The 23,926-nt window shown below is 29.4% G+C and overlaps 3 protein-coding genes across 3 annotated transcripts; all 3 read right to left on the bottom strand.

The window, feature by feature from the left end:
* Window positions 1-3,015: 3,015 nt before the first annotated feature.
* Window positions 3,016-3,516, bottom strand: LOC127247369 (protein LIGHT-DEPENDENT SHORT HYPOCOTYLS 10-like). Its single transcript, XM_051269199.1, has one exon. The coding sequence runs from the start codon at window positions 3,514-3,516 to the stop codon at window positions 3,016-3,018; it is 501 nt and encodes a 166-aa protein (XP_051125156.1).
* Window positions 3,517-7,413: 3,897 nt separating this feature from the next.
* LOC127247773 (GDSL esterase/lipase At4g10955-like) lies at window positions 7,414-10,023 on the bottom strand. The gene is made up of 2 exons (XM_051269786.1): window positions 9,698-10,023; window positions 7,414-8,498 (listed from the first exon to the last, which is right to left on the bottom strand). The coding sequence occupies exons 1-2, from the start codon at window positions 9,907-9,909 to the stop codon at window positions 7,526-7,528; spliced, it is 1,185 nt and encodes a 394-aa protein (XP_051125743.1). The 5' UTR covers window positions 9,910-10,023; the 3' UTR covers window positions 7,414-7,525.
* Window positions 10,024-11,120: 1,097 nt separating this feature from the next.
* Window positions 11,121-18,030, bottom strand: LOC127247081 (3-hydroxyisobutyryl-CoA hydrolase-like protein 5). Its single transcript, XM_051268787.1, has 15 exons — window positions 17,862-18,030; window positions 17,668-17,760; window positions 17,484-17,552; window positions 17,304-17,367; window positions 17,112-17,185; window positions 16,198-16,281; window positions 14,052-14,136; window positions 13,862-13,947; window positions 12,969-13,096; window positions 12,726-12,786; window positions 12,545-12,643; window positions 12,317-12,418; window positions 12,163-12,204; window positions 11,458-11,564; window positions 11,121-11,348 (listed from the first exon to the last, which is right to left on the bottom strand). The coding sequence occupies exons 1-15, from the start codon at window positions 17,883-17,885 to the stop codon at window positions 11,291-11,293; spliced, it is 1,176 nt and encodes a 391-aa protein (XP_051124744.1). The 5' UTR covers window positions 17,886-18,030; the 3' UTR covers window positions 11,121-11,290.
* Between the last annotated feature and the right edge of the window lie 5,896 nt (window positions 18,031-23,926).

Below are 23,926 nucleotides of genomic sequence, written 5' to 3'. Positions count from 1 at the left end.
CTAAGTCTATGTCAATAATATGAAAATTATATCTCTAAAATTTAGAATATAATATCTAAATTTTAGAGTATAATCACTCTTCTCAAAAAAAAAAAAAAAAAAAAAAAAAGATTTGCAAAGAAAAAGTGAAATTTGCATAGAGAAATGAGGGAAGAAGACGATTGGGGTCAAAACTATTGTGCAACATAAAACTAAATTCATTGAAAATGTAATAATTTGTTCGGACAAATAGGCAAAATGAGACATTTTTGTAATTTTCCATTGTGATTGCTCTAACCACTTCGAACCCATCCAATGGGAATGGATCTTCAGCATCATCAAACACCCATGTATAAATACATAGATATGTATCTATAAATGAGTGTTTATTTATTATAGATACACACCCATGTATCTATACATAGGTGTGTGTGCGCGTGGGGCAGGGAGGAGATGATGCCGAAGATCCCCTCCTCCATCCAACACTTTTTTGGTTGAGCCTGTCAAACATCAAACATGACTTGTTGAATGAGGCTTATTTAGTGTGTGGTGTAGACTCGAAATGTAATGTGATTGTCTTACTCAAGTAGTGGTTGTGTGACAATATAATAGTTGCGGCATTGGCCGTGACCAACGATTTCATGGCATTGATACAACTTTTGTGACAATATGAAGTTATGTAACGGTTGCGATTTTCGTTTCTATATAGAGTCATGGAAATATCATAGTATCATCGACTAACTTATTATTACAAAAATGACCAAAATCCATGGAAGTTATTCCATAGTTTATACAAAAAAAAAAAAGACACCAATTTAAATTGAAATCGTAACTTTTTTTACCATAACGTTATACTTATTTTCTAGTAGTGTGCGTAGATTCTTTCAGTTAGGAAAGTCCCATTAATGTTTTCTCCATTTATAGTGTTCCTCCCTATAACCGATATGCCTACAATTAATGGTGATCCCTTAGTTGCAACAACTCTTCTATCAATGATTATAAATATATAAATTTATCAATACCTTCATATTTCAAGTTTTTGTGATGACTATGGATAAAAACAAAGATAGTTTCGCCATAAGGTGCAAACTCATTTGTGCAAAGTTCCAACCAATCTTCTGCAAACTCGAGGTGTGTATTATCAAATTGTTTCCATGCCTCTGCATCAAATGAATGCCTTGTCGACTTTTCTTTGCTTCTTTGGTGGTGGTATCAAGTCGTTTCTTTAACCTCTCTTTAAATAGCGGATATATTGTATACGATGCTGCAATACTCTTCCATCGCAAATATTTTGCATTCTTTTAAAGCCTCATCATCTTTCCAATATAGCAGGCATCCATTTGAAATATCTATCTCTTCCATACTTTTGGTAAGATTTTCGAGCCATACAAATAAACACGCAAGCGACGACCCTAAAGTAGTTCTCATCTAAACAACTTCCATGGAACATCATACGCTGCCTTTGGAACATTATGGTTGGCATTAAAGTGACTAGTTTTGGTAATGATGTATAAATATTTCTGCATAAGTGGTTTGTCATAAACTTGAAGCTTGCAACTTGATCTACTTGTCATGTTTGATTCTTACAATTCATTTCCTCTCATGGACATATGCCTTTGTGGTACGTTTCCTTGGAAAAAGTTAAAAGATTTGAATTAGATTTAAATTTAAAAATAGTTTTATAAAGTTGTATTCTTTTGGATTCAAGGGGTTGAAGCCTAAAGTCTTTGCCACTAAACTATACCCTTATTTCCTAGCAATTTTTTGTTTTGTTTATCATTGCTTTTCCTTCTTTTTTTTTTTTTTTTTTTTTTTTTCTCTTCTTCTTCTTTTTTTGTTTTTTAATAGTGTTACATCTGATGTTTTGTTTACATAGTAAAGAAATTCAAAAAGGTAAAATAAAAATCTCAAAGTATACATAACATTAATGATACAACTTGAGTATTTATTGTAATGAAAACAACTAAAGAACAATTGTAATTTCTTTAATCTTATTAAGTTAGTTGTTTCAAAATTCTCACGAAACTTATGCAACAACTGCAATTCTTTTCATTTAATTCTAAGATTTGTCGGGGATATTTATTTTGTGTCGAGACCGTTTTTTTATTGTGATTGTCATCGACCAATTAATTGTGTCGTAGAAAGACAAGTCAGCTTTTTGGATTTTGTTTTCAGTTTAAATCGCGCATTCTACGTGATATTTTAAAAAAGAAAAACCTTTTTTTAGTTCGCTACTAACTCATTATTATTTTAGTCCCACATCCGGAGTCTATACAAATCATTTGGTAAGTGATTTTTTTTGCACTACATGAATTGGTTTTGCTCCCGCGTGCCATGTGCACATCTCCGGGCCGGAGGACCAATTATGTCAAAAAATTACTTAGAAAACTATTTTCCATTGAAACTCTAGTTATGAGACTAAAATAATAAACATATTAGTTTAAAAAAAATAATAAATTTGTTCACTCAATAACTCTTACTAATGAAACATATCTATTAAAAAACACAAGAAAAACGCAGTTGAATATATATTTTTAAATAAAATAAAATAAAATAATTTTATGGTACGATAGAAAAAAAAAAAATCTCAAACTAAACCGAGTCCAAAAGTATCCCACAAAATCTTCTTTGCGGCAGTTCTTGACGCCGCAACAAAATTTTGTGCCGCCGAAATTCAGCTAAAAATCTTACATGAAAATCACAAAAATGGCTTTACGTAACACTTCCACTGATAAATCATTGACACCATAAATCTCATTTTGTATTAAATTTGGAAAATGTAGATATCCAACATTGACCTGATTGCAGAGAGATCGAAGTAATTGCATACCCAATATTGGAACAAATCATATTGATTTCCTAAGAAACCATACATAAAACTAACATCGAAATAAAAAGCAACAAACTAGAAATCAAAGACACAAACTTCAACAACCTAAATGACCCTTTAATTTATTCATTAAAAAACCCAAACCAAACCCTAAATTAAAACAATCAAGAATCTCGATCTTCTTCTGCTGCAATCTTCCCATAATCTCAATGGCTCACTTTCTTCGACTTCTTCTTCTTGTACATAATCCCTCGCGCCATAGCCTGCGACTCCTTAACTTCTTTCAGGTGCATCCTGATCGCCACGTTGGCAAACGGGTTCATCTCGGGCAGCCCGCCATTCTCCTCGAAGGCGGCGCGCAGCCGCCCGATCAATGCATCCAGGCTGCCCCACGCCTGCCGGAGAGGGCAACCGCACGCCGCCGGAGGTTCAGGATCGCCATAAAAGGCGCAACCTTGCAGGTGGACCTTCGTCTTCCCAAACTGGTCCAGGTACCTCAGGAAAGCGAGGACATGGCTGCTGTTGCAGTGCGACAGCGGCACCGGCGGCCGGTGGTTCTTCAGAAACTGCCCGAAGGTGTTCCAGTCGCGGCGCTTCTGAGACTCATACCTGCTCGGAGTAACAATGGCTGCCGGTGGATCAGCAATCACCATTGAAGACCCTCCATTTTGAAAGTGACCTAACTGCTGCCCTACTGCTCTCTCCATCGAAAAAACTGAAAATTGATGTCTTGGTGGGAATTGTTTAATCATTTCGATTCGTATAAATAAGCAAAGGGCTAGCATACGATAATGGCAGAAAGTGAATTGAGATCACACTGGATAGGGAGATGATAATTGTTTGTATGCTTTAGGCTTATCATCACCATCCATGAATTAATTTTTCTGAATTCAGGTTGGGGGGTAAATATTCGCGAGCTCCCGGACTCTGCGTCCATCTGGACCGTTGGTTTTGCAGATCGACGGCGTGGATTGATTGGGTGCAGGGATCCCAGGAGCTGGAAATTTTGGATTTCTTGTAGATTTGGTTCATTAGTATGGTTTCTGTTCATAAGTTACTGATGCAAAACTATCTGAACATTAATGGCGAAAGTAATTAATTCAATCTGTATTGGCGTTTTTCAATTGTGTAATAAAATCCCACAGGTCAGAAAGAATAAAAGATAAAGAAAGTGGATTACGAGCTAATCTGTTATCCCAACTTTTATCTCTAAAGAAAAAAATTTAAATAAAAATGTAGTCTTTATTAGATTTTCATCTCATAAAAAAAATAAAAATGTAGTCTTTATTAGATTTTCATCTCATAAGTTGTCTGGTTTTGTTTACGGTAAATTACATTTACTTCAGCTGTGTAATTTTTGCCGAGTTAAAAAAGAAATATACCCTTTCATTAAAGCAGCTCATTTTTCAATTTGAATAAATCTCTAAGAATGTATTCGATCCATAAATAATTATGAATTTTTATACTTAAAAATGTTGTAAATGGTTTTACTAGAAATTATTAAAGGAGGAAATCATGAATTTCAACTCAATTAGTCTCTTTAAATAAATAATAAAGTAATCGTTCGAGTTCTCGGAAAAGAAATATAGAAAGAATAAAACCGTATAAGGGGCGGCGAGTTGGTGTGGTAAATTTGTTATAACGAATTTTTACAATCAACGGTTACAACTTTTCCAAAATTGTGGTATTGTCACGGACCGTACGACACTATAAAGATCGAACAATGATCTTGCAGTCAGCGATCACCTATCACCGACTTATCCATCATTTACAGAAATTTTATTTTTTATTCTTCGATCATATAGTGTCATCCATAAATTTAATATGTTTCATATATTTATTTAACGAGTATTTATTTTGGCAAGAAATTCGATCTTTTAATTTAATAGTATTATCTATTTAATTTTCAGTTTCAAGATTCTCTTTTTTAATATCTTGATGTTTTATTTATTTTTTGTACTTCACCTCAACTTTTTGGATTTCATCAATTGTTCTTCAATTTTTTATTTTTTATTTTTTTTGCTGTGATTCTAATGGACGCAATTTTTATTTTTTAAACCTATTGCATAAAAAATTTAAAGTTAAAAATACATAAATCTTTTATTTATATATTAACTATTAAATAGTCATGGATAATATTAATTGAAATAAAAGTTAAATAAGGTGATTAATAATGTGATTTTAAATAGTTAGAGAAAAAAATTCATTAAAGGAAGCTGCTTTGCTTATAACAATCAACATACAACATATATTATATGAGATTATATGCTCAATCACTACAAAAAATAATAATAATAATAATATATTTGTAACGGAATTTTGTCCCTAAAATTCACGTAGCTAACGTAATTCCGTTCCTAATTCCGTCTCTAATGTCATTAGTAACGGAAAAAGTAGATTTAGAAAAAAAAAAAAAAAAATTGTTAATTTTTTCTTATAGTGAATATTCAAATTCAGCCTGCTGAGTTTAATCTCTACTGTTAATAATTAAACAAATTAAATGATTTTTAATTAAGTAAAATTATTGAAAGGGAAAAAATTAATCAAATCAATAATCATAAAAATATTCCATAACAACATTTTTAACAAATCAAAATATTGCATACACTTTCCTACTTAATTAATTCTATCATAATTTTAAATAGTTATAAAAAATATTACATAATATTTGTCACAAATCAAAATATTACATGCGTTTCTGTTATTTTGTTCTTAATTTAAATAGTTGCAAATAGTATTATAATGTAATGAAAAGTATGAGATATTTCGAAAATAGTCTCGAAATCAATTATTATACTATTATAAATTTATTTAAATAATATATAAATCAACTATTTTTATGGGTATTAGAAATTCTAAGACTAGTGTATATAATATTTTTTAAATGTAATAAGTACAAAAAAACTTGAGTCCATTATGTGGGTGCTGCAATAGGATTCCAAAATTTTAATACTTTATTATATATATTAGCGCAGTCCGGCGGCTTTAAGGGTTGTATTTACTTTTTGCATGTTGATTTTTGAATATTAATTATTATATCAAAATATAATACAAATTGAAAAATAATTACAAAAATACTTCGAGTCTTATAATACTAATAAAATGACATTTGTACAAAAATTATATAAATATAAAAATATTTTTAATGTTAAGTATAATGACGGAAAGATAATAGTTTTATTAAATATAAAAAGTGCGGAGGTCCATGTCCATCCCTTGAGTACTAGTCCCTCCGTCCGCCTCTAAAGACTACATTTACCTCTTGCGTAATTATACTTAACATTAAAAATATCATAATTTTTGTATAATGTTTTGTACAAATGCTCTTCTAATGGAAGTATTTTTACAAAAAAATTTTAATTTATACTACGTTTTGATATGATAATTAATATTCAAATATCAACATGTAAAAAGTAAATAGAACCCTTAAAGTCGAATGGATTTAGTACTAAATATCTCTGAAAATCCAAACCTCTATTGTAATATTTTTAAAATACTCCCTCCGTCCCGCAAGAAGATTGTCATTTAATTTTTACGTCATTGTACTTGACATTAAAAATATCCTTATATTTGAATAATTTATTCGAAAAATATCATTGTATATGTATTATAAGAGACTAATAAAACGTATTTTTATTTTTATTTTTTTGATTTTTACTTTGTATTGATATCATAAATTATTTATATATATTAATACATAATAAAAATATATAGAAATGAATAAATTATTGTGTATTTATAAAATAATAAAGGTAATGGGTTGAAGGTGATTTATTATAATGATGATAAATAAAATGATTTGAATATTACGGTGGATATGATGTGGATGAGAGAGATAAAAAAGATAATGGAGTGGAGGTATGACTATAAGAGATACTTTTAGGGGATTTGATGAAATTTGGATTTGGATTTAAGTTTGATTTTTATTTAAATTATGAGTTAGGTTTGAATTTATGTGTTTCTTTTGTATTTAGTTTTGGATTGAGTTTGGAAAGTTTTGACGTGTATTTATTAGATGATAATAAATATAATAATATAAATGTGTATAATTTTATTATAAATTTATATTATACCTACCTATACATTTCTAAATTTATATTATTCTTCTCATATATATTGTATATATTTTATTAAATTATAATTATTATAAAAATTTAATTTATATTTATAATTTAACTTGAAAAAAAAAAAAACAAATAAACAAACAGACAAATGGATGATGTCTTACTCCCAAAATCAGACAATCCAAATTTGAACTAATTTACTGTGCAAACAGTAAACCAACTCAAAACTGTGCTGGAGAAACACATCCTAGAAAATTAAGCCAACTCAAAACTGGGCTAGAAAAACACATCAAATGGCAGAAGGCCTAATTAATTTTGACGAATGAAAAGAGTAATATTTTGAAGAAAAGAAAAAAAAAAAAACAACAAAACAGGGTCTAGAAATTTACACCAATCTTTTAAAATATTAGGGATTTAATCGGAATTTCATTAAATCGTGAATTTTGTTGTGAAGTTTAGCCTATTAAATATATGTTCATATAACAATATCTTTTTATAAATAATTTTCAAAATATGAATAAAGAATTATTCAATCAACATTTTATTTTCTTCAATAAATCGTTCTGAGCTTTGCACATTCCCTGAAACAATGAAGAACAACAAATCATCCATTATTTCCATAAATCAACAAACCTGTCTGGACTGTCTTCTTCTAAGCCGGCTGCTGTTCCTGACCTCCGCCGCAATACAGCGACTTCAGCTGCCGGCTAATCAGCTTACTACTACTAAGCGCCGTCTGCAGCTCCAGCTCATCCGACCACCATTGCTCCAGCCCGTGAGCTTCCAGAAACTTCTGCTTTCCTTTCGACAGCACAAACAGCTTCGCCGCCGCGCACGACTGCGCCGTAGTCGCCGCCGCCGCTACGCCGCTATTCTCCTTACCGGCGCCGTCGTCAGGATCGGTGTAATAACAGCAGATGTAATCACTGTTATTCACGTAAAGATGAGGCACCCACTGCTTCGATCCCATCTTCGTCGCGACTTCCCGGACATCATCGCCGTGATCTTTGGCGCTCGGAGGCATCACCATAGCCCGGAAACGCTTCAACATTATCCCTGCTCGATCGCCGACGTTTCTCAGGCTCGACGCCAGCGAAACGGAAGGCGGATTGAACAAATGCGCCTCGACAAAAATGGATTCTTTCGCCAACGCCTTTCCGACTTGGAGCGCGAATCCGGCACCTAAAGAATGTCCGGCGACGCAGACGTTGCTGCTGCCGTATTTCTGCACGATCGACTTCAACGCCCGGTGAGCGCAGCTGAATCGGACGGATCCCTTCAGGCTTTCCCAAGCTAAGAAACGGAGATCATCTTCGATGTCGCGCCGGATAGTTTGGCTTTTCAGGAGCGTCCCTCGGAGCGCTAGAACGGCCCTCGGCGCGCCACTTGGTCGGATTAGAACAAAATCGGAGAGTGCGGCGTATCTGTCCCATTCTAGTATGGCGCCAAATATCGACCCATCTCGTTCGTCTATTAGGACCTCTGATAATTTGTACTTGAACGGTATCCACCATTTTGGGGCGAGGGCGGTCTCGTTGGTTCGGTTTTCTTGTCTGTCGAGCTCGAGTAAGTATACTGCTTGTATGAAACAGGCTATCACCATTCTTTTGTACTTGCTATCGTTCCTGCTAATTTTTCAATGAATCGATCAAAAGATTGTTAGTTTCCAAGGTTTTGATCGAAGGATATATCGTGTGCTAAAATCGAGAAACATATTTATCTTAGCATGTCCAATCTATTAAAGAATCAAATATCAACATTGAAAAAAAGATCCAAAATTCGAAGATCAAAGTTACAACTTCCTAATTCCTCATAACTAATCGAACTCTTAATTTCCAAGGGATTGGTTGATAAAAGAGTCAGAAAATCACTTCATTCTCCATAACAAAAAACTAAACAGATTCAGCAGCAAATTCTAGATGAAGTTCCATCCAAATGAATCAAATCAGACAAGTTTGAAAACAAGTTTTGAAGTATTATTTTACTGTAAAGATCGACCAAATGCAATTGAAAACATCTAATCTTCACAAATAAACATTGAAGCTAATGCAACACAGATAGTGCAAAACATCGGGGAGGAACTCAACATCAAGTGTGGTAAGTTCGAAGGCAAATGTCGTAATAACATGTTCATCAGTTTATGTAGACCAAAGAATGTGATCCATTTCACTGCCTCCTTGTGTACATATATTAGCTAACATTCCCACCCCCTCTGTGTGCCTATGTACAAATAGATCTGATTCGGCTAACAAGAACGAAGATTAATCACATTCTTGCTGCATCAAATCTTGTCAATAGCAATGGCAGCAGGTTCATATGCAGAACATTTACACCCTACTTATCAACCAAATCAACTCAGTCCCAATCCAATTTCTCAGTACAAGAACACTCCGGAAGATATCAATTGCAATACATAAACCAGCAATCCATCCCTAATTCAAGCCCAAAAAAACATATAAAACTCAGCAATAATCAGGAGTTGTAACTCCAATGTTCTGGTACCAAAATTCTAATTCAAATAGGAAACAATAAAGTCGAATTCTCTTCCAACATTAATCAGAGTAAATTAAACCCTACAATATACGAAGTGTTCAATTCAGCCACAGGATTTCCTTGAAATCTGGTGAAAATTCCATAATTCGAAATGTAAAAAGCAACAAATCGCAGACGATTCAAACACATACATACATTCCTACATCTAGCTGAGAATTCGAACAAGGAGGAGACACGTTTGCAATCAACAAAGACGAGAGAATCCCCAAAAAAGTTCAATCTGAACAAAAAAATTAAAAATGCTGCGAGGATGATTGAGAAGAGCACTGACCAAGTGGAATTGATGAGATCTCGCCAGTTTATACAAGGAACATTGCGAGGACCGCACACATTAAACGCATAGGGATGCTGTTCCTGATTCGAAGCCTCGGGCGTCTCAGTCGCCGCCGTATTGTTTGTCTCACTGTTTTGATCTCTTCCTTGTCCTTCCATCACCACCACCACCGCCTCCTGCAACGCCTCGTCGGCGCCCCTCTTCCCCATTCGTCAATTTCTGCTGCGGCGACGAAATCTAATGGATGATTCGAGGGCTCTCTACGGCGCCAGTGGCAATGTGAATTGGATTTTCCTCAATCATTGTAGTCGTAGAGGAGCAACTTTATATGTGTTTAATTCTTCGGACGCGCTCTAATTATTAAATTTATTATTGAAAATAATTACTGAATTGGGAGGCGGCAGCTGTTTTAGAATCTGCAACGGTCATATTTCTACCATGCCAACTCCGTACCGACGATAACGCAACTGGGCCAGTTTAGGACATTATTTTGGGCCAATGTAATAATTATTTTTTTTTGCATTTATTTTAATTAAATAATTTAATATAATTTTTATAAAATATTGTAAAAATGTATAATATAAAATTATACAAAAAATGTAGTGTAGGTAGTGCAATAGGAAATAAAGAATATAATGAAACTCTTGTCCCATTAAATAATTAATTGAATTGAAATGGGCTCATGAATTGATCTCATATATATATATATATATATAATATTTTTATTGCAAAATTATACCAAATGAATAATGATAATTTTAAATTAAAATCAAAACTAAAAATATTATATTAAAAAAAATTATTATATAACTTTTAATGTCTCTTATTTATCAATACTAATTACTATTCTTATTAACGAACTAAATTACAATATAGTAAGTACTGTCTTTGTCCACAGTCAATCTATTTATTTGCATTTGACGCTATTTTTTTTAACATAAAAAATATTTTTATATTTATATAATTGTTTGTACAAATGTCATTACATTGGTATTATAAAATAACAATAGAAATATTTTTGTCATTTTTTTTTTGTCATTTTTTCTTGATTATTACTACATTTTGATATAATAATTAATATTCAAATATTAACATGCAAAAAATAAACCGATAGATTGACGGTGGACGGAAGTAGTATAATATTTTATAAAATAAAAATTCAGAAGTATAGATCAAATTTCGGATATGAATATTTGTATCTTATATCACCATTCAATTTTTTGATCAGGTATCCAAAACGTGAGTGTGTTTCCTTTGATTGAGTTTGAGAAAAATTAATTTGAAATTGATATTAAAATAGCGATGTTTTGTGAAAAAAAAAAAAAAAAAAACATCTTTTTTAATATAAAAATAATATATTTATATTTTAAATCATAATGCATGATTAATTGTCCGCCCGTCTAATTATATAAGCCCTCCGTCCAGAAAATTTAGGATAATAATTAAACGTTCACCTTGTCAAATTTAACAGTACAGTAAATTTAGCTTATAGATTAAAAAAGAAAATTAGAGTAAAGAGAATAATATGTAATAAACTAATAATCTAACACAACCATTTGTGTATGCATAGAAACTCTCAGGAAAATTCCTTCAATGTGCTGCAACAATCTTGTGTGCATAGGGAGACTCTTCGAATTTTCCATCCCATCTATATAAATATTGCATGTCACCAGCAATAATGCACCATCAGTTCAAACTAAAATTCACTCAAAAATAAAATAAAATTAAAAATTTTAATTTATTTTTCTCACACTAACCTCAATTCATCACTTGTCGGAATTCGAAGCTCCAAATTTTGGTCAAATGGTTGTAATACCAAACTCACCTTTTCTTCATCCACAGATTCAAGAGTTGCTGGCTCCCACTGCAGACAAAAACATGTCGTTTAGAATCGAATGAATAGAATTTATGTTTATTGTAATATAAATGAGTGTAATGAGGTGTTTTGAATAAAAAATAAATACATTTTAATGTAAGATGAAAATAGAAATAAATAAATATTTAAGTCGGAATTTTTTTAGAACAAAAATAGAAAAGATGAATAGTTGGTTGAAAGCCAACCCCACATCCGAACACAAATGTACTAAAAGAAACTAAAGATATAATAAAAACTATGAACTACAAAATGTAAGATCGTGTTACTTTGAAGTATGATTTTAGTTTTTTTTTAAACTATGCGACAACCATCGATATTTTTAATAAAAATAGACTAGTTTTTCTTACAAAGTATTATCATTAAAAAAAAAATAATATATTTGTAACGAAATTCTGTTCCTAAAGTTCACGTAGCTAACGTAATTTCATTCCAATTTCCGTCTCTAATGTCATTAGTAACGGAAAAAGTAGATTTAGAGACAAAAAAAAAATTTTGTTACAAAAATGATTTTTTCTTGTAGTGTATATTCAAATAAATAAAAAATCAAATCAAATCAAACTTTATAGAGAGAGGGAGAGAGAGAGACCTTAGGTGAATTGTCCTTGTCGATGGTGAGTGCTCGAATACCCTTTTGAATGGAAACAAGTTGTACTAAGAGAAGTGCAAAAGTCTTGCAAATGTTGTATATAAAAAAAGCTTTAATTTCAAGTGTGTAATAAATAAAGTGTAGAGCAAACTACCTCGTAAACATCAGGTGATATTACAGTCTTGAGAACATTCATGGTGATTCTGAACTCTTTCTTCAAGCATTCACCTAATGTTTGTTTCCTCGCTTCACGAATCTGAAATGTATTATCGTCCGAAAGATAACTTAATTGATTTATCATTCCGAATAATCTCTAGAATTTTTATGCTAATATCAAAACACAACATATTGTGAATTATTATAGGGAGATAGAAACCATCACCGATCTTAATGTTATCTTTAAAGCCGTTGGCGATGCCTTCTTTAGTGGCTTGAGAAAAGTATGCATCCACTCGCCTCCCTCTTTGCTTGCCTCGCCTTCCTGAAAATGAATGAATTATTATATAAGATTATTTTAGCGCACGAAATGCGTGTGTAATAACTATATCCAATTTGTCACTCACAAATGACGCCAAGATCTCCTCCATCGAATCTTTAGAAAAGCACTTGTCAATTATAGCGATCCTAAAAAGCGAACCAAAAACACCACACTAAGATCCAACTTTGGTATATGTTACAAGTTGGGGTAAAAAAGAACATATCTCCTTAGAAAGAATCATGTCCAATATTTTTTGATCAAAATTTTATATATTATTTTTCAAAATAATCCAAAAACTAAAACACTTTGAAAATATAACTAAACCAACCGTTCTTTATTAAGGAAACTTTTAGAATCAATCGACACATTTGTGGAAATTTCCTCGATCACTGATCTCACGGCATTCTCTTCTCCGCTATTTAGTGCTATCAGCTGACTTTCAAGCTCCGCCATTTTCTACTAAAATAATATCACATTAATTAAAGCATCCAAGATGTTTCGTTTATTTAAAAAAGAAAATGTCGTTGGATGAAATAATACTTTTGTCACTTAAAGAAGACTTGATTTCCATTCTATTCCAAAAATTGTATTTGTTGATATAAATTATTCTCACTTTAATGAGATATTTTTGCATTATTCTAATTTAGTTCATCATACATCCTAAAATTTTAAAATCATTATTGTTATATAAGAGTTTACAATGAATATATAGAATATAGAAACCGGATAGAGAAGGGTATGTTCCTTTTTTGTAACTCAATTTAAATAGTGATTTGATGTAATATTTTGTAAAATACAATATTATCTTTTTGTTGAAAATTGTAGAAATTAGACAGTAAAAAAACTAAAGACATCCTAAAAGGAACATACCCTTTACAAAACTAATAATTTAAGACCACAAATTGTGATTTTTTATTATATATTGTGCTCAATTTTTAAATTTGGATTCAAAATCTAAATGTACTTACCAGTTTTTTTATGTCAGAATTGACAAAATGAAGTTACCTGTGAAATAATATTCATACGAAAGACCAGTGCTATCTAATATTGTATCTCATCAATTTTCAAAAATTAAAGATGAAAGAAGCAAAAATGATATATATATATATATATATATTTAGCCAATTGAAATTAAATTCATATGTCGTATAGTATAAAAAGCAAAATTTGAAACGAATCAAGGATATAAATATATATTAAATCGTGTGGACAACAAGTTACCTGTGAAGGAACAAAGTGAGTGGCAAAACCAATTGCAATCAATTCTGGTCCATTGAGCCGAGCTCCAGTTAATCCCAAAAATTCCCCTATTACAAAACAAGAACAAATGCCTATGATCAAATATGTTCTATTCATATCTTATTATTTTCGGAAGTATGTAGACATGCTCTCACACACGCGTATATATTACCTAAATGGCCCGGAAGGCGGGAAAGTTTGTACGAAAGACTACAATCGGTGTGAAAGCCAACACTTGTCTCCGGGGTTGCAAATACCTAATCATGCACAAACATGCATTAAAAGTTACTACATTATTATTTATAAATAATTATTACAAATAATTATTTTGAATACCTTAAAATCAAAGGACCACATAGCATTTATGAAGATTAAAAACCTAACCTAAGACTAATAAATTCTGAGTCGGACCTTAGACCAACTCCAACCCACCCCCAAATCTCGCCCCATTTTTTTAAGTAATGTATTGGAGTGGAGGTTTTATGATATTTTGTGGTGTTTTTTATATTTTTGTTATTTTTTGAGATGTATTGTGTAATTTTATTTTTTTAGAATATGATATATAATTTTATATATTAAAAAATTATGCATAATTTTATTTTTTTAAAATGATTGTATAATTTTATTTTTTGAAAAGTGATATAGAAGTTTATTTTTAAAATTAATAATTCCTTCGTCCCATAACAAAGTATCCATTTGTCTTTTTTAACATTGAAAATATCCTTATATTTGCATAAAGTTTTATACAAATGTCATTATATTAGTATTATAAGACACCAATAAAAGTAATTTTGTCATTTTCTCTTTATTTGTAATACAATTTGATATAATAATTAATATTCAAAGATCAACACGCAAAAAGTAAATGGATATCTTGTTATGGGACGGAGAGAGAGTAAATGGATATCTTGTTATGGGATGGAGGGAGTATATAATTTTATTTTTCGAAAAGTGATATAATTTTATTTTTTAAAAGTTACATGTACTTTTATTTTATAAAAAATTATGTATAATTATTTATTTTAAATAGTTATTTGTCTTAATAGCATTTTATTATTTATTTAAAATTATTTTATTTGTAATAGTTATTAATTATAAATGTTAATTTTAATATATGTAATTTTAAAATAAAATATAAATTATATCTGTATGGATTATAAAGTAAAAATAATTAAAACTGGAGTGTAATTTATAAATATGAAAAATTATATAAAATAATATAAAAAAAATATATATAGAAAATATATATTTTTTAGAGTAAAAATTAAAATTTATGATTTGAGTAAAAATATCGTAGATCAACTACATTTACTGTAACAACGGAAAAATGGAGCTACCTTGGGGCACCTACTTTAAAGTTAATTAGACCCTTTAAAGCCTATGTTAGGTTGTAATCGACTCGTACAGTCATTGATGTGTTTATATTTTTAAATATATATTAATTTGTATTGTGGTAAATAAATTTTAAATAGTATATTTTATAGAAAAAGTAGAAATACTTTTATAAAGCACAATAATAAATTAAATAGTAAAAAATGAGAAAATTTCAAGGAAAATAAAAAAAAAAAAAAAAAAACAGATTCAATACGTTTTTTTATTATTTAATGTTTTTCTTTATGAAAATATTTTATTCAAATATTTATTTTCAATAAAAAGATATTACGGTCAGTTAAATTTTATTTAAAAAAAAATAGTATAACAATAATAATAATAAAAAAAAAAAAAATTAACATATGAGAACTTTTCAAAGTTCCAATTTAGAATGTTTCAAAAATTTTGCTAACTTTTACTATTATTTATTTATAGATAATATTTTCCCTTTTTATCTTTTATGTAATTTATAAAATTATTTAGAAAATAAAGATAAAAATCATTAAGAATATATCAAAATATAATAGCCGTATAAAAGTAATTGGAGTACCGTAGGTGTGTTTTCTCGTGTGATTTTGATTTTGAGTTTTGGTTTTAAATAGTAAAATTTTGAATTGAAATTGTTGTTTAATGTGATATAAATATGTATTGATGTGATATTTTGTATGTAAAATTAGATTTGAGTGTAATAAAATAAATAAAAAATAAATATTTAATTTGATTTTTTTTTTTAAAGAGAAAAAATTAAGAATAATAAAATCAAAAATCAAATTATTAATTATTTATTGTAAAAGGCATTACATTTAATGGGTGGGTCCACGGGAGATACGCTTGCTTATTTCTGTAGTAGTTTAATTACCTACTTATTTCTTTATTGCAGTGTTGGTAAAGAAGAGGATGGAGAATAAGAATAAATAAATAATAAAAGAATAAGAATGAATACTGACAGTGTTTTCTGTAACGATGGAGAATTTCGCGGGTGCCATAAACGCTCCACCACCTCCCATCGTGATCCCATCAGCCAATGCAACCTGCGCGCCGTGCACACTACAAATTTGTTTACCTGATTTAATTTTTATATTTAAAAATAAAATAATAAAAAATATAATATTTTAAATAAATATATATATTATGATATTTTTTAAGAAATAAATATTAACCAGTAAAAAAATTAATAACAGTAAGTATAATGAACCACGAATGCTTTATCTAGGATGTCAACGGGGCGGATTCGGGACGGGTTTTATAGGCCCCGAGACCTGCCCCGCTAGAAAATATTAGGCTCCGAGATCCGCCCCGCCCCGCTTTCACCCGGCCCCAGGACCCGCCCCGTTCCGCTCCGAATCCGGAGGGTTCGGGGCCAACCCGACAAATCCGTTTTTTTAAAAAATATATAATAATAAATATTTTTTTAATAATCGAATAATAAAAAAAATAATATTAAAAGCAAAAAAAAATCTAAAAACAATCAAATATTAATCCATAAAAATAAAATAAATAAATAATAATATATTTTTATTGTATAAATATATATATTAGGTATAATAATTTTAAAAAATTATTCGGAGCAGCCGACTAATTGAAATTTTATATTTAAAATTATTTAAGAAAATAAATAATATATTTTTATTATATAAATGTACATATATATTAGTTATAATAATTTTAAAAAATATTCGAGTTCGGGTCCGAATTTGGATTGGGGCGAGTTTTTAGTAAAATCCGTAATCCGCTCCAAACCCGATCGGATTTAAAATTTTAAATCCATAATCCGCCCCGAAATATATTATTTAGACCCAAATTCGCCCCCATTAAAAGGGGATCCCGGGCTAACCCGCCCATTTGACATCCCTAGCTCTACCTGTGTTTTGGTGTAGGTGTGGAGGTGATAGCAGAGCCAGTACATTCTGTACACCACTTCAACACTCGGATTCTCTACACAATGTTCATTGATGAACAGTTAACACACAAACACATAATCTCAATCTCAGATCTCAGATCAATGGTGCTTTTCCTTGGATTTATTGAATTTGAAATGAATTTTGCTGCTCACCGGACATCTTTCCTTGGTAGAACATCTTCAGATCCCCACCGGCTGAGAAAGCTCGTCCACTCCCCTTCATCAACATTCAACAACAACAACCAACACATCAATTTTGTCAAAAACTCGTTCACACTTTGATAAGATATGGATGATCGATGATCGATGTATGTCTATGTATGTATGTATGACCTTGATCAGTATGAGCTCTGCATTCCCATCCTTCTCCCACTTCTCCATAAACTTCGCCATCAAAGCTACCTGCAATTTTGCCAAAGGATTAATTAATCTACAACTAATTGAAAATTGAGACTAGCTAGGGTTTGGAGTTGGAGGAGGCGAATTTATCAACAACAGAGGATGATCGCTTAAATACCACATCGAAGGAAATAACGTTCAAGCGGCGAGGCTGATTCAAGGTAGCAATTCGAACGTGGTCGTGTTCCTCACCCAAAACAACCATATCGACCTTCAATAACAATCAAAAACTAAAACTATTTTCACCAAAACCAAAAAAATAGTTGAAAACTGAAATCGAAACGAATTCATGGATCGCCTGAATGAAATTACCTCCTCAACACCGGCGTGTGCCATTTCTCTCCCTTGGAGATAGAAATCGGAGGCAGAGAGGCCTTTGATAGGTGGGAGATGCACTCTGTAAACGCAGTTTGGTGAAGCTTCCACGGATGATGACGGCGACTTTATATACGACTAACGCTCCGTTCTGTAATTGCATCCGCATTAATTATTTTGTTTCATTTTTTTGTTGGAGTCTGTCCTTTTAAATTGCAACTGCCGCTTCCAAACTAGAAAGTAACATTCTGACACCACTCTTTTTTTACCTTTGCTTATGACGTGGCACTTGCAGAAGCCGTTATTTTTCAAATACGGTTTTTATTAAATAAATATTTTTACATTTACAAATTACAACAATAATTAAGATCCATCTATCGTATTCTTTTTATCCGTTAACAATTTATCCAATTTTTTTATTTTGCTTTCTCCTATAATAAAGTATTTATTTCATTTTTTTTTAATAATTCACAAAAAAAAAGTAGTATATTTGTAACGGAATTCCGTTCCTAAAGTTCACGTAAGTAACGTAATTTCATCTCTAATTTCATCTCTAATATCATTAGTAACCGAAAAAGTGAATTTAGGAACGAAAAAACCTCGTTACAAAATTGATAATTTCTTGTAGTGATTGTATCGTCTATCTAACATTACAAATATGTTTCAAAATTACAATATATTATACAAATATCATTACATTTATATCATGCAATACTAATAAGGTTAGTTTAATCTTTTTATTTTTATTTCTACTACATCTCAATATAATACTAAAATTTCTAAAACTTCATACAAAAAGTAAATAAATAGATGGATATGGGAGGAACTGAGTATGTTACTAAACTAGCTTACAATATTTAGATAATAATATTCTTTCCGATCTCATTCAAAATATATTTTTTACTATTTTTGTTTGTTTTATTTCAAAATATTTATTTTTTATTTTAGAAAAAGTAATTATACACTTATACCAAAATACCTATTGTTTTTACCTAAATTATAAATATACTATTACACATACAATTATTTTATACATAAAGTCAAAGGGAAAAAATATTGAATTTTTTTACAAACTTCTACTGACCAATAAAATATTATTCCTTTATCTCACTTAATTTGTCTCATCTTTCTATTTCCGTTCGTCCCATATAATTTGTCATTTTGTTTTTTGGAAATATAATTATACATTTTAATCACATTTTAAATTTTATAATTTATAATTTTTTTATTTTAATTAAAATAATTTTAATCTTAATGTATAATTTTTTTTATTAAAATCATAATTATTTTCATTTGTAATTACTTACTGATTATACAAAACCTAAGACTCCGTGCTTAAGTTAAATAGGACAATTTACCTATAAAACCCTAAAGGACCATTTAATAAGGAACAGATGGAATATATATTTTTCTTTGGGTTATTTAAAATTATGGCATATGTTTATTTCATTTATAGTTAAATTTTAACAAATAGTAATATTTTTTTTAATCTTCATATACAGTTGCTTGAACTATACACCCTCAACAACTATAATATTTAGGTAGCAACGTGTATAAATACATAAAACACTTATAATATTCATTATCATATGTTGATAAAATAATTTAGAAAATATAAATTACACTATATACATAAAGCCATATAATGTTAATATTTAGTCAATAATACATGTATTATATATATATATATATATATGTAGTACATTGTGTTCCTTAAAAAATGACCTAAGGGACTAATTAATAATTATGGAGCTATTTATACATATATAATATGCTGTAATTATACTTTTTTTAAAAAGAAAAAAAAATATATATGAATATATATTTTATTGTCTTGTAAAAATATGCACCAAGTAAAATTAAAATTTTTATTAATTAATAAGGTAAGTTTTAATTAAAATAGAATGATCAGTGACAATAATGTAAAGAAATAGAAACATAGTGGATAATAGTGTGATATTATTATATGATTAACCAATAGAAATATTAATTACTTATACCGCTAACCACTATTTTATATTTTGTATTATATTAGATACTGTGTATAATATATATATATATATAGATGTGTGTGCGTGAGTGCGTATATATATATACATATATGTATGTAGTATGTAGGCTAATGTATGTATGTATATATAAATTTATGTATGTATGATATTGTTGACGAGAGATATATAAGGAGAACGAAGGGGTTGTTGATTTGGTGGAGTAAATGAAAATGTATTTATCTGATTTCATTCACGGATATATTCATAAGCAAATAAACTCCAACACAAAAAAAATAAAAAGTATATATATGGATTACGTAGCACCTTCGTGGGTGGGTGCTACGTGTATAATAGATAAAGATTAAAAGAATATTTGTATATTTTTTTATATATGAGATACTATAGCTTTTAAGACAGATAAAATATAAAATCTAATTTTATCTAAAAATTAAGTTAAATACCCAGTTATATCACATACATATATTTGTTTTTTCATTTAACTGTTAAAAAAATAACATTAAAAAAAAAAGACTTACAAAATATATTTAAATACATTCATAATATCGCTTATAATTTTAATTCTTGAGATAAACCTATGTTAATATAATTTTGTATTCATCTACTGTTACTTTTTTAGTCCCAGCTATTGTGTCATTATTTCTATAATAAATAATTAAGAATATATTATTAAAATTAATTAGAATATAATATATATAATTATAAATTCAAATTCAAATAACTAATTAATCTACTAAAAATTTAAAAATATTATAAATTATAAAACTTAAAATATAATTAAAATATATAATATTTTTCACAAAAAAAATGACAAGTGAAATCGGATGAAAGTAAAAAATGTTATTCCCTTCGTCCTATGTAATTTGGGCGTGTTACGGTAGATACAGAAATTTAGGTAAAATATGATTAGTAAGTAATTAAAAAATATTTTCACCGTCTCACGAAATTAGTTCACTTTTCCTTTTTAGTCGTCCCACGAAATTAGTTCACTTTCCTATTATAGTAATAATTAATAACTAATACTTCTAATTAAAAAAATTTAACTATATTTTATGAACTTACTAATATCTTTATTTTTATTATTTGTTAATTGTAAATTTAGAAGTTGGGCTAAAATTTTGAATAATAAAAATAATAAATATTTAATATTATATAAATAAATATTCATTTAATTTTAAAATTAAATTTTAATGTAATATATAATAAAAATTTGATGTTTGATTTGGAAATTTATAGTTGAAAAATTAATTAAAAATGAGATTTGATTAGAACTTATTTATAAAGCAAAATTATAAACTTATTTTAAATTTCGGTATTTGACGTAAAATATTATATTCTAATATCGTATATACAATTCAGTTAGAGATAGTTTGAGATAGTATATCGAAAATATCGAAGTATATTGTATACCGTACCAAAATTTTTAATTTATTAAAAAAAGATATCGATATTGTATCAAATAATCAGTATATACAAATATACCATTTTTCTAATTATCTATATACATTGAAAATATCTTATTATATACGTTATCATACAAAAAAAGTCATATTGTATCGAAATTTTGAAATATTTTCGGTATTTTTTTTACGAGTATGCATGTTATTTCCGTAATTCCGTATTTTTTATCCACAAATTCGGTATACCAAAATATTTGTACGGTACGGTAAAATATCATACCAATAATTTTGTACCGTACGTATGCGATGTGGTATTAAATTTGGTATATCACAAGGAACTATCTCTAACAACAACCAAATTCGAAAAATTTCTATGTATTGTTTATATAATTTTTTTTATTACATTTTTTATTGTATAACTTACATTTAAGTTATTAAAATTATAAGTATTTTTTTTTATCTAAATGCATGTATTGATTTACAATAAATACAATTATTATTATTACTTTAAATAATATCAGTAAATAAAAAATTTAATATTTAAAAATTAAAATAAAAAATATTTTAACTTTTATTTTAATATTTTATCAAATAAAAAATATTTAATAAAAAATTTTATTACATCCATTAATCAAACTAATTAACTATCTAACACAATATTTCTTAAACTGCATGCCCTAAAGAAACTGAACTAATTTCACGGGACGGAGGGTGTATATTAGTAAAATAATGATTATATATTATAAATAATTATAAATTAAGATTAAGATAACTAAGTAGTTTAATTAAGATTAAGAAAATTACTCCCCGGTCTCAATATAATAGTCTTGTTTACCATTTTTGTCCGTACCAAAACAATAGTTTTATTTTCATAAATAATCATATCACCATAAAACTACCCCTACTTTTTCATTTTTATTACACAATTGTTACTACTTTTTACACTAATACAACTCACAAGGATAAAAGAGTCTTTTATCCATATTTTTTATCCACTACTGATATAATATCAATATTCCTTAAATCTCGTGTCCAACCCGGTTAAGACTATATTTATGGGACGAAGGGAGTATAAAATTTAAAATGTGATTAAAGTGTATAATTATATTTTTTAAAAAAAAAAAACAAATTATGTAAAAATGAGACAAATAAAAATAAAAAAATATGAACAAATTATACGAAAATGTGTACATTATAACATAATAAAGGCGAAACAATAACATAGGAAAGGACAAAGTACATATTTAAAAAGAAGAGGGAAATGTGCAGTGAGTTTCAAATCACGTAGGAAAGGCAAAATAATAGCAACATAAGAAAGGACAGAGAGTACATAAAGGAAAAAAAGACCCTCCATTCTGATTAGTTGCACTTGCACAGGTCTTCAATGGAGTTAGGTGGTGCGTTGGGTGAGCTCCATCATCAACTAAATTGTACTCCACCAAATTTATATTGAATGGAGGCATTTTGAAGTTTTGAAGAAATTAAAAAAAAATAATACTATCTTCGTCTCAAAAGTATAGTCTCATTGTATTAGACATGAGATTTAAAGAATATTAATATTATATTAGTAGTTAGTAAAAAAATAAAGATAAATAACTGTTATTACTAATCCAAGATCCAATAGACTATATTTTCTCGAAATCAAATCAACATCGAAGAAAACTTAAAGAAAACTTCGATTTATTACGGAAGCAACAGTTCGGACTCAGTTTACCCTAATATCAAACTAACAGACATCAAACACACATCCAAAACCCAATCACAAACGACACGCCACGGAAACGCAACAAACACGCTAAACCGAAACCCAATCTAAGGAAACATTGCCGAAATTAAGCCTAAACCCACATCGCAGACAAGTTACACCGCGAACAACAATAAGACATAAATCGAGCAAACCAAACCGTAGAAACTCCAAGGGGGATGACGCGCATTGTAGGGGAAGAAGGACCTCCTAATTCGCCGGACAAATTCATCAGAGAAAACACGAAGAGATCGATCGGAACGCATCAACGCTAGGGCTTGAGAGAATCGCGAATCGAAGATGATCTATTTTGTTCTGTATCGAATGCTATTGAAACCGGTTCAAGGACCCAGTAATATATATAGAGAGAGCCAACCGGTTCAGCGCAGTTCAAACCAGACCGGTTCAAACAGGTCCAGATCCAGGCAGCCTATGATCCGACGGGTCTCTCAAAGATTCGGGTCGGGTAGCAGGTTGCCATATCCAGGCTTCAATTTGGGCGGGTCGGTTGTGTGCATTCTAGGCCTCAAGAATCACTGGCCAAAATATATAACAAATCTCCAGCTTATCTGTTCAAAATTTGATGAATGCATGAAATCTTTAGAATTTAATAGAAGTAATTTTGACCATTGTTTGTATTTTAAAATAGCATGTAAGCATCCATATTCTTGTTGTTATATGTTGATGATATATTGATTATGAGTCATAGTTTGGAAACTATTAATCATGTGAAGGACTGTTTAAGCAAGAAACTTGATATGAAATGCTTAGGGGATGCGAAAGTAATTCTTGGCATGAATATACTTGGAAATAGAAAAGATAATATTCTGTTTTTAAATCAGTCTTCATACATTAAGAAAGTTTTGAACACATTTTGCATGACTGATGCTAAACCCTCTTCTGTCCCCC

Source organism: Andrographis paniculata, unplaced genomic scaffold (assembly GCF_009805555.1).
Source record: "Andrographis paniculata isolate CXL003 unplaced genomic scaffold, ASM980555v1 Contig32END, whole genome shotgun sequence".
In the NCBI taxonomy this organism is placed as follows: domain Eukaryota; kingdom Viridiplantae; phylum Streptophyta; class Magnoliopsida; order Lamiales; family Acanthaceae; genus Andrographis; species Andrographis paniculata.
The sequence above is the reverse complement of the archived record's forward strand: the minus strand, read 5'-3'. Positions and strand labels throughout refer to the sequence as shown.